Here is a 12,168-nt window from a genome sequence, read left to right on the forward strand (position 1 = left end):
ACCACAGGATCTTTTACATCTACCTGAGAGGGCAGATGGGACCTCGGTTTAACGTCTCATCCGAAAGATGGCACCTCTGACAATGCAGCACTCCCTCAGTACTGAAAAGTATGCATCTGAGGAGCAAAGGGAGTGAGGTATAAGTAGATGTCTCTGCCTGTTTGGGGGTGGGATGGAAAGAGAGAGGAATGAGGAGATGTCTGTGTCTGAGGAGTGGAGTGAGAGGGGGACAGAGGAGAAGTACAGTTTTAGATGAGTTGAAGGAGTGAGCGGTGATGAGGAAAAGTACAGCATTGGAGGAGTGCAGGGATTGGGGGCAAGAGGCTCAGTATCAGAGGAATCGAAGGTACATACAGAGATATTAGGCAGGATGGGATCTCAGCTATGGTGGGGAGGTCAAGGAGAGATTTGAAAACAAGGACAAATTTTTTGAAATCAACTCATGAGGCACTGGGAGCCAGTAGAGCTTAGAGAGAGAGAGAGAGAGATGGGGTGACTGATCCAAGGGACTAAAATACAGGTGAGAACAGGAGTGATGGAAGTGCGGGGCATAGTGCAAGTGAAGTGAGGGTTGATGAGTATGTGACTGAGTGCCAGAAAGGGTAGGGTTGATGGACGGTGGGACAACGTGTGGATGAGGGTGTGAGCGAGGCACTTTGCAAAAACTGAAACCTGTGGCGGGTTAATGAGGTGGACCAGATAAAAGGACACTAGCTTAATATATCATCCCAAAGATGGCATTCCCTTATTACTGGCACTGGGGAACAGTGAGGAACATCTGAACCTAGATGATGCGTGCAAGTCCTAATGTGGGACTCCAACGCACAAAATCCTGAGTGAGGAGCTGACAACTGAGTCAAGCTAATACACAAGCAAAAATGCAGAGAATGGAAAGGTGAGGCCACATCTGGAGCACTGTTTACAGTTTTGCTCTCCCTACCTAAGAAAGGGCATACTTGCCCTAGAGGTAGCACAACGAAGGTTCAGTAGAATGGTTCCTGAGATGAGGGGAATGCCCTATGAGGAGAAATTAAGTAGACTATGTCTATACTACCTGAAGTTTAAAAGAATGAGAGGTGATCTAATTGAAACTTAAAATTCTTAAGGGGCATGACAGGGTAGGTGCTGAGAAAATGTTTCCCATGGCTGGAGAATCCACAACACAGGGGCACAGTCTCAGAATAAGGGGCAGGCAGGCCATTTAGGACTGAGATGAGGAGAAATTTCTTCAATCAAAGGGTTATGAATCTTTTGAATTTTCTACCTCAGAAAGCTGAGGATGCTCAGTCATTGAATATATTCAAGATAGAAGTCGATAGGTCTTTGGGTACTACGGAAATTAAGAGATATAGGGATAGTGTAGGAAGGTTGAGTTGAGGTAGAAGATCAGCCATGATCTTATTGAATAGTGGAGCAGGTTCAAAGGGCCAAGTGGCCTACTCCAGATCCTATTTCTTATGTTTGCTGGCTATGGATTAATAAAAACACAAACTACTCAGAAGAATAGCTAAAAATAGGCAAGTCAGTAACTAACTTGATCATAATGGGAAAGAGCCAGGCGGTCAGATATTTTGGTTAATTGATACAATTGTACATGAAGACTCAATTGAATAACACACCTATAATGCAGTTGCGACCAATGACACTGTTTGTTATTAAGCAGTTTGTCCCAATAACGGTGCCTCGGCCAATCACAACATTTTCTTCCATCACACTTCCCTGGCCCAGGCTGACCTCCAACCCTCGGTAGATGTTGTGTCGCAGGTGGACACTGAACTCTTTCTCGTCTTCCACGAAGTTCATCTCCGGCGTCATAGGGTAGACCCAGCGACGGATAATGTCCGAAGACACAGCCTCATACATGAGTAGATTGGAGACCCGCACCCCGTATTCGTTCGCTGTCACGTGCATGTGCATCTGATTACCTAAAATCTAAAACACGCAGATGTCAACACCTCTCACCTGCAAGTCAGATTGGACGATAAGCACCATTGAAAATGCAGGTCCAGAGCATTACTTCAACTTATCAAGTGACAATGGGTCAAGGGATACTGGACCAGCAAACTAGATGTTGAGAATTTAAATCTCATCATAGCTAGGCGTGAAATTGAATTCAATACCTCTGGTTATTTGTGAGTTAAAACCCAAAAAAAGGCAGAAAAATTATTTTTTAAAAACTCGGAGTTGTGATTTGGTAAGTGCTGCTTCAAAAGGTGCTGGAAGTAAATCCAAAAAGGAAATTTCAGTTATGAGTTCTGTTTGCTGTAGTGCATAGAGACTCTTTTTAAATAGATTATGTTTGCTGAGTAAATAGATTGTTTGCTGTGAATCCTGCCGTAAGTCAGACTGGAGGGAAACAAAAATGGTGTTCCCCAGGGTCAATGTTAGCATTGTTTTTTTTTTGATAAATATTAATGACCTGGACCTGGGGCTAGGGAATAATTTCAAAGTTCGCAGATGACATGAAACTTGGAAATGTAGTAAACAAGCAGGAGGATAGTAACAGACTTCAGGAGGACACAGACTGGTAAAATGGGCAGACAGAAAGCAGATGCAATTTAATGCAGAGAAGTGTGAAGTGATACATTTTGGTAGATTTGGGGGTCCGAATGGTCATGGGATGTGAGCATCTCTGCCAAGACCAGCATTTATTACCCATCCCTAATTGCCCTTGAGAAGGTGAAGGTGAGCCATCTTCTTAATCTGATGCAGTCCATGTGGTGTAGGTACACACACAGTGCTGTCAGGACTCTGACCCAGCGTTTGACCTAAGTCAGGATGGTGTGAGACTTGGAGGGGAAATTGCAGGTGGTGGTGTTCCCATACTCTGCTGCTCTTATTCTACCAGGGGGTAGAGGTCGCAGGTTTGGAAGGTGTTGTCGAAGAAGGCTTGACGAGTTGCTGCAGTGCTTCCTGTAGATGGTACACACTGCTGCCACTGTGCACCGGTAGTGGAGTGAGTGAATGTTGAAGGTGGTGGATGGTGTGCCAATCAAAGTGGGCTGCTTTGTCCTGGATGATGTCGAGCTTTTTGAGTGTTGTTGGAGCTGCACCCATCCAGGCAAGTGGAGAGTATTCCATCACACTCCTGACTTGTGCCTTGTAGATGGTGGACAGGCTTTGGGGAGACGCGAGGTGAGTTACTTGCCACAGAATTCTCAGCCTCTGATCTGCTCTTGTAGCCACAGTATTTATACAGCTGATCTAGTTAAGTTTCTGGTCAATGGTAACCCCCAGGATGTTGATGCTGGGGGATTCAGAGATGGTAATGCCATTGAACAACAAGGGCAGATGGTTAAATTCTCTCTTGTTTGAGAGATGGTCATTGCCTGTCACTTCTGTGGCGTGAATGTTACTTGCCACTTATCAGCCCAAGCCTGAATGTTGTCCAGGTCTTGCTGCATGTATGCATGGACTGCATCAGTATCTCAGGATTGCGAATGGCACTGAACACTGTGCAATCATCAGCAAACACCACCAATTCTGATCTTATGTTGAAGGGAAGGTGATTGAAGAAACAGTTGAAGATGGTTGGGCCTAGGACACTACCCTGAGGAACTCCTGAGGATGTCCTGGGACTGAGATGATTGTCTTTGAACAACTACAACCATCTTCCTTTGTGCTAGGTATGACTCCAACCAGTGGAGAGTTTTCCCCTCAATTCCCGTTGACTTCAATTTTGCTCGGCTCCTTGATGCCACATTCGATCAAATGCTGCCTTGATGACAAGGGCAGTCACTCTTACCTCAACTCTGGAATCCAGCTCTTTTGTCCAAGGCTGTAATGAGGTTTGGAGCTGGGTGTCCCCGGCGGAACCCAAACAGCATCGGTGAGCAGATTATTGCTGTGTAAGTGTTGCTTGATAGCACTGTCAATGACACCTTCCAATACTTTGCTGATGATTGAGATTAGACTGATAGGGCGGTAATTAGCCGGATTGAATTTGTGGACAGGACAGACCTGGGCAAGTTTTCACATTGTCAGGTTGCTCCATCATTCTACAATTCTATACTTCCTGCGCCACCTGTTTCCAGCTCATTACTGGAACCACTGTCTCAGCTCGAAAAAAACAGCTGGCTGCAACAAGCTCATCACTTACAGCCAAACAACAACCTACGCTCAAGAGGAGCCTTTTACAGAGCAATTGAGGGAGCAGCAGTGTGTACCATCTACAAGATGCACTTCACATTGAAGATACCCTCCTTCGTGTTGTGTGGCATTATCACCGTGGGATAGATTTTGAACAGATCTAGCAATGCAAAACTGGGCATCCATGAGGCGCTGTGGGCCATCAGCAGCAGCAGAGTTGTACTCAACCACAATCTGTAACCTCATGGCCTGGCTTATCCTCCACTCTACCATTACCATCAAGCCAGGAGACGAACTCTGGTTCAATGAAGAGTGCAGGAGGGCATGCCAGGAGCAGCACCAGGCACACCTCAAAATGAGGTGTCAACCTGGTGAAGCTACAACACAGGACCATCTGCGTGCCAAACTGCGTAATCAGCATGCAATAGACGGAGCTAAGCGATCCCATAACCAATGGATCTGATCTAAGCTCTGCAGTCCTGCCACATCCAGTTGTCAATGGTGGTGGACAATTAAACAACTAACTGGAGGAGTTGGCTCCACAAATATCCCCATCCTCAATGATGGGGGAGCCTAGCGCATCAGTGCGAAAGATAAGGCTGAAGCATTTGCAACAATCTTCAGCCAGAAGTGCCGGGTTGATGATCCATCTCGGCCTCCTCCTGAGGTCCCCAGCATCACAGATGCCAGACTTCAGCCAATTCGATTCACTCCGTGTGATATCAAGAAACGACTGAAGGCACTGGATACTGCAAAGACTATGAGCCCGGACAATATTCCAGCAATAGTACTGAAGAGTTGTGCTCCAGAACTTGCCGCGCCACTAGCCAAGCTGTTCCAGTACAGCTACAACACTGGCATCTACCCTGCAATGTGGAAAATTGCCCAGTTTGTCCTGTACACAAAAAGCAGGACAAGTCCAACCCGGCCAATTACCACCCCATCAGCCTACTCTCGATCATCAGTAACATGATGGAAGGTGTCATCAACAGTGCCATCAAGCGGCACTTGCTTAGCAATAACCTGCTCAGTGATGCTCAGTTTGGGTTCCGCCAAGGCCACTCAGCTCCTGACCTCTTTACAGCCTTGGATCAAACATGGACAAAAGAGCTGAACTCAAGAGGTGAGGTGCAAGCGACTGCCCTTGACATCAAGGCAGCATTTGACCGAGTACGGCATCAAGGAGCCCCAGCAAAACTGAGGTTAATGGGAATCAGGGGGAAAACCCTTCGCTGGTTGGAGTCATACTTAGCGCAAAGGAAGATGGTTGTGGTTGTTGGAGGTCAATCATCTGAGCTCCAGGACATCACTGCAGGAGTTCCTCAGGGTAGTGACCTAGGCTCAACCATCTTCAGCTGCTTCATCAATGACCTCCCTTCAATCATAAGGTCAGAAGTGGGGATGATTGCTGATGATTGCACAATGTTCAGCACCATTCGTGACTCCTCAGATACTGAAGCAGTCCCTGTAGAAATGCAGCAAGACTTGGACAATATCCAGGCTTGGGCTGATAAGTGGCAAGTAACATTCATGCCATACAAGTGCCAGGCAATGACTATCTCCAACAAGAGTGAATTTAACCATCTCCCTATGACATTCAATGGCATTAGCATCGCTGAATCCCCCATTATCAACATCCTAGGGGCTACCATTGACCAGAAACTGAACTGAAGTAACCATATAAATACCGTGGCTACAAGAGCAGGTCAGAGGCTAGGAATCCTGCGGCGAGTAACTCACCTCCTGACTCCCCAAAGCCTGTCCACCATTTACAAGGCACAAGTCAGGAGTCTGATGGAATACTCTCCACTTGCCTGGATGGGTGCAGCTCCAACAACACTCAAGAAGCTCGACACCATCCAGGACAAAGCAGCCCGCTTGATTGGCACCCCAGCCACAAACATTCACTCCCTCCACCACTGAAGACCCACCAACTCACCAAGGCTCCTTAGACAGCACCTTCCAAACCCGCGACCTCTACCAACTAGAAGGACAAGGGCAGCAAATGCATAGGAACACCACTACCTGCAAGTTCCCCTCCAAGTCACACATCATCCTGACTTGGAACTATATCACCGTTCCTTCACTGTCGCTGGGTCAAAATCCTGGAACTCCCTTCCTAACAGCACTGTGGGTGTCCCTACCCCACATGGACTGCAGCGGTTCAAGAAGGCAGCTCACCACCACCTTCTCAAGGGCAATTAGGGATGGGCAATAAATGCTGGCCTGGCCAGCGACGCCCACATTCCATGAATGAATTTTTAAAAAAGATACGACAACTGCAGAATGCAAGACCATGATGGCCAAAGCCTGCCATCACAGGAGGAGGTTAACAGAAAGACTAGAACTGGTTCCACACGATAGCAAATCCATTGGCTATTGTTTAATTTAAATGAAGCCAAGTATCAAATTGAAAACCCACCTCTTCATTGACAAGAATCCCACGCACAAAGTCATCCCTGGTTTGGTAGTCGAAGTTATCAGTGAACAGCTCCGCAACCTGGAATGTAAATGAAAATGAGAGATGAGCAGAGGTACTTCCCAATGCTAAAAGAAAGACCTGGGGATGCTGGAAATCCACAGCAAGCCCTTCAACATCTGGGAGAGAGAAAATTGGCCAGATTAGCAGCCAAAAAAATTTTCACCTAAATTGTATGCATCTACATCGCAGCTAGAGTGAATATTTTTGACAGCTTGGCATCAGAAATAGAAGATTAAAAACAATTTGGTGCCCCCACCCTCCTGAACAGAGTTTGCCAGGTCTGTAGGGGTCAGATATTCCCTATTTTACAACAGTCACTACACTTCAAAGTACTTAACTGGCTGTATAATGCTTGGGACATCCTGAGACTAATAAAGGTGCTATTTACCAGAACTGAGAGGTTAGAACTATCAGGAAGGACTGAACAGGCTGGGCTCTTTTCTAGGAAGAAGGCTGAGGAGTGACCGGATAGAGATCTTTAAAATTATGAAGGGGCTGATAGGCTGGAAGTAGAGAAGATGTTTCCATTTGTGAAGAAGTCCAAAAGTAGGGGCTAAAATATAAGATAGTCACAAATAAATCCAATAGGAAATTCAGGAAAACCTTCTTTATCCAGGGAGTGGTTAGAATGTGGAATAGTTGAGGCGAATAGCATAGATGCATTTAAAAGGAAGCTCGATCAACACTTAAGGGAGAAAAGAATTGAAGGATATGCTGAAACGGTGAGATGAAGTAGGTTGGGTGGAAGCTCATGTCGAGCATAAACACCAGCATGGACCAGTTGGGCTGAATGGCCTGTTTCTGTACTGTAAATTCTGTGTAATATAAATGCAAATGCATTTTACTACTTTAATCAGCTCAGTGTACACAATACACAAGTTTTGGAGCCACTACAGTGGAGACACTGACTGTCCCCAAACCTTTTCTCCTGTGAAATGATTAGGATACGTTGTCGTCACTGACCTGCGGAGAACAGATGCTTATGTGACAGTCGAGAAGATCATGTCGGATTTCAATCTCATCATTGCTGCTGTGGAACACGTGCTGGGGAAAACAGACATAAGGAGCATTTAGGTAAAACTTATTGCTACATTACAAGCTGAGGCCTGCGTAGACAGCTATTGAGCGCTGCGTCCTCATCAGTGGATAAACACCAAGAGCTGTTAGCATCAGCAAATAAAGGTGAATGATAATTGATGACAACTTGGATTTGAGCTTTACTGGTGACACCAACATCATCCCCCTCCTCTGCAAAGGCTCCACGTGATGCACGAAAACAAAAGCTTGAACACATAGCAAAAAAACCCACAACAGTCAGAAGCCAAAGGACAGTAATTTTGTGAGCAAAGTGAGATGGTGAGCGCGCAGTACAATTAGACTAAATGTTTTGCACTTACTCTCTCAGCGCACAACTGCGCTCGCCCAGAACACATACCAGGATTTCAGGGATGCTCGTTAATGCATCCTGCAAGATTTTCTTTCCTTCACAAATTAATGCTCTTAAAATCATGTCGGGATAATTAATCTCTGCACCCAAATTCTGGATATGCACTCCCAGCGCACAAATTTCACCTTATAGCTTCTGTCCTTCGAAACATGAACTGTGGAAAGAACACACTGAGCAACATAACACTGGGGTGCAGTACTGGGGAGGGTTACAGGTCTGTGACTGTATATAAGAAGACAGAAAGAGGAAGAAGCCATTCAGCCCTTCGAGCCTGTTCTGCCATTCAATGAGATCATGGCTGAACTGCCACCTACCGTTGTCCCATATTCATTAATACCTTTAGTTAACAAAAATCTATAAAACTCAGATTCAAAATTAACAACTGACCCGGTGTCAATTACCCTTTATGGTAAAGTGTCTAAACTCTGTGTACCCTTTGCATGTACAGGCGTTTCTTAAATTCACTTCTGAAAAGCCTGGTTCTAATTTTCAGGCTCGGTTCATTCAGGCTTGGGCTGATGTGTGGCCTGAATGTTACTTGCCACTTAAGTGTCAGGCAATGCCCATTTCTGAGAAGAGAGAACCTAACCATGTCCTTTGATGTTCAATGGCATTGCCATCGCTCAATCTCCCACCATCAACATCCTGGGGGTTACCATTGATTAGAAACTTAACTGAACCAGCCACATAAATACTGTGGCTACAAGAGCAGGTCAGAGGCTGGGAATTCCATGGCAAAAAACTCACTTCCTCACTCCCCAAAGACTGTCCACCATCTACAAGGCACAAGCCAGGAGTGTGATGGAATACTCTCCACTTGCCTGGATGGGTGCAGCTCCAACAACCCTCAAGAAGCTTGACACCAGCCAAGACAAAACAGCCCACTTGATCGGCACCCCATCTACAAACATTCACTCCCTCCACCACCCGCGCACAGTGGCAGCAGTGTGTACCATCTACAAAATGCACTGCAGCAACTCACCAAGCTTCCTTTAATAGCATCTTCCAAAGCCTCGAGCTTTACCACCGAGAACAACAAGGGCAAGAGAGGCATGGGAACACCACCACCTGCAAGTTCCCCTCCAAGTCACACACCATCCTGACTTGAAACAATTGTAAACTGTAAGGAGGGTAGTGTAGGACTTAAAAAGGACATAGACAAGTTGGTGGAATGGACTGACAAGTGGCAGATGAAGTTCAATGCGGAGAAATGTGAAGTGATTCATTTTGGTAGGAAGAACATCGAGAGACAATATAACATAAAGGGTACAACTCTAAAGGAGGTGCAGGAGCAGAGAGACCTATGTGCATAAGTCATTGAAGGTGGCAGGACAGGTTGAGAGAGCAGTTAATAAAGCGTACAGTATCCTAGGCTTTATTAATAGGGGCACAGAGTACAAGAGCAAGGAGGTTATGTTGAACTTCTATAAGACACTAGTTCGGCCTCAGCTGGGATATTGCGTCCAGTTCTGGGCGCTGCACTTTAGAAAAGATGTGAAGATTTTGGAGAGAGTACAGGAAAGATTCACGAGAATGGTTCCAGGGATGAGGAATTTCAGTTATGAAAATAGATTGGAGAAGTTAGGACTGTTTTCCTTGGAGAAGACTCAGGGGAGATTTGATAGAGGTATTCAAAATCATGAGGTGTCTGGATAGAGTGGATAAGGAGAAACTGTTCCCACTCATGAAAGAGTTAATAACAAGAGGGCACAGATTTAAAGTAATTGGCAAAAGAAACAAAAGCGACATGAGGAAAAATATTTTCACACAGTGAGTGGTTCAGAGCTGGAATGCACTGCCTGTGAGTGTGGTGGAGGCAGGTTCAATCGAGGCATTCAAAAGGGTATTACACTGTCATCTAGAAAGGAAGAATGAGCTGGGTTATGGGGAGAAGGCTGGGGATTAACATTAGGTGAATTGCTGATTCGGAGAGCTGGTGCAGACACAATGGGCCGAATGGCCTCCTTCTGCACTGTAACAATTCCGTGATTTCGCCATTCTTTCACTGTCACTGGGTCAAAAACCTGGAACACCTTCCCTAACATCACTATAGGCGTACCTACACCAGATGGACTGCAGCAGTTCAAGGCGGCAGCTCACCGCCATCTTCTCAAAGGCAATTAGGGATGGGCAATAAATGCTGGCCTAGCCAGTGACGTCCACATCTAAGGAATGAATATAAGAATGTCCCCAGTCCTCGACTGCCTAACCAGCAAAAATAGATTCTCTCTATCTACCCTATCAGTTCCCCTTAATACCTTGAAAACGTTGTCCAAATCAGCCCAAACCCTCTAAATTCCAGAGATTTATGCAATCTCTCCTTGCAATTTAACCCTTGGTGTCCGGGCATCATTCTGGTAAATCTAAGCTGCATTCCCTCCAAAGACAATATATTCTTCCTAAGGTGTTGTGCCCAGAACTGAACACAGTACTCCAGATGTGTTCTCACCAATGTTTTGTATAGCTATAGCATAGCTTCGACCCCCCTCTAGATACAAGGTCCAGCTGGGACATAATACCGCTGGACACAGGTCATTCACTGCTTAACAGAGGAGCACAGGTCTGCCATGGATTGGAAAGATGGAAAGACCACTGCAGTCCATCTGGCCAGTCCCAAGGTCCAGGAAATATTGTCAGCACCACTTACATTATTCATGCTATTTATAGTGACAGGCCAGCGCCCTAGTGCTGTACAGTGACAGCCCTGCACTCAAACGTTATCGTGTCAGAGCGATGCCGCAGTGTTAAACAGTGACAGGCCCGTTCTCCAGTGTTATACAGTGACAGACCGTAGCCCCAGTGTTAAGCAGTGACAGGCCCATTCTCCAGTGTTATACAGTGACAGACCCGCACCCCAGTGTTTTACAGTGACAGACCCGCACCCCAGCGTTTTACAGTGACAGACCCGCACCCCAGCGTTTTACAGTGACAGACCCGCACCCCAGCGTTTTACAGTGACAGACCCGCACCCCAGCGTTTTACAGTGACAGACCTGCACCCCAGCTTTTTACAGTGACAGACCCGCACCCCAGCGTTTTACAGTGACAGACCCGCACCCCAGCGTTTTACAGTGACAGACCCGCACCCCAGCGTTTTACAGTGACAGACCCTCACCCCAGTGTTTTACAGTGACAGACCCGCACCCCAGTGTTTTACAGTGACAGACCCGCACCCCAATGTTTTACAGTGACAGACCCGCACCCCAGCGTTTTAGTGACAGACCCGCACCCCAGCGTTTTACAGTGACAGACCCGCACCCCAATGTTTTACAGTGACAGACCCTCACCCCAGTGTTTTACAGTGACAGACCCATATCCAGCGTTTTACAGTGAAAGACCCGCACCCCAGTGTTATACAGTGAAAGGCCCGCTCTCCAGTGTTATACAGTGACAGACCCGCACCCCAGTGTTTTACAGTGACAGACCCGCACCCCAGCGTTTTACAGTGACAGACCCGCACCCCAGCGTTTTACAGTGACAGACCCGCACCCCAGCGTTTTACAGTGACAGACCCGCACCCCAGCGTTTTACAGTGACAGATCCGCACCCCAGCGTTTTACAGTGACAGATCCGCACCCCAGCGTTTTACAGTGACAGACCCGCACCCCAGCGTTTTACAGTGACAGACCCGCACCCCAGCGTTTTACAGTGACAGACCCGCACCCCAGCGTTTTACAGTGACAGACCCGCACCCCAGTGTTATACAGTGACAGACCCGCACCCCAGCGTTTTACAGTGACAGACCCGCACCCCAGCGTTTTACAGTGACAGACCCGCACCCCAGCGTTTTACAGTGACAGACCCGCACCCCAGCGTTTTACAGTGACAGACCCGCACCCCAGCGTTTTACAGTGACAGACCCGCACCCCAGCTTTTTACAGTGACAGACCCTCACCCCAGCGTTTTACAGTGACAGACCCGCACCCCAGCGTTTTACAGTGACAGACCCGCACCCCAGCGTTTTACAGTGACAGACCCGCACCCCAGCGTTTTACAGTGACAGACCCGCACCCCAGCGTTTTACAGTGACAGACCCGCACCCCAGCGTTTTACAGTGATAGACCCGCACTCCAGCGTTTTACAGTGACAGACCCGCACCCCAATGTTTTACAGTGACAGACCCTCACCCCAGTGTTTTACAGTGACAGACC

The 12,168-nt window shown here is 47.0% G+C and overlaps 1 protein-coding gene across 1 annotated transcript in view; it reads right to left on the bottom strand.

Moving 5' to 3' along the window:
• eif2b5 (eukaryotic translation initiation factor 2B, subunit 5 epsilon) overlaps positions 1-12,168 on the bottom strand; it is a 62,789-nt gene that overhangs the window by 32,948 nt on the left and 17,673 nt on the right. Inside the window, exons 5-7 of the mRNA XM_068042758.1 lie at positions 7,535-7,615; positions 6,512-6,589; positions 1,620-1,932 (exon numbers count right to left, since the gene is read on the bottom strand). Of these exons, the coding sequence (XP_067898859.1) occupies positions 1,620-1,932; positions 6,512-6,589; positions 7,535-7,615 (472 nt within the window). The remainder of the gene's footprint in view (positions 1-1,619; positions 1,933-6,511; positions 6,590-7,534; positions 7,616-12,168) is intronic.

This window comes from Heterodontus francisci, chromosome 11 (assembly GCF_036365525.1).
Source record: "Heterodontus francisci isolate sHetFra1 chromosome 11, sHetFra1.hap1, whole genome shotgun sequence".
Taxonomy (NCBI): domain Eukaryota; kingdom Metazoa; phylum Chordata; class Chondrichthyes; order Heterodontiformes; family Heterodontidae; genus Heterodontus; species Heterodontus francisci.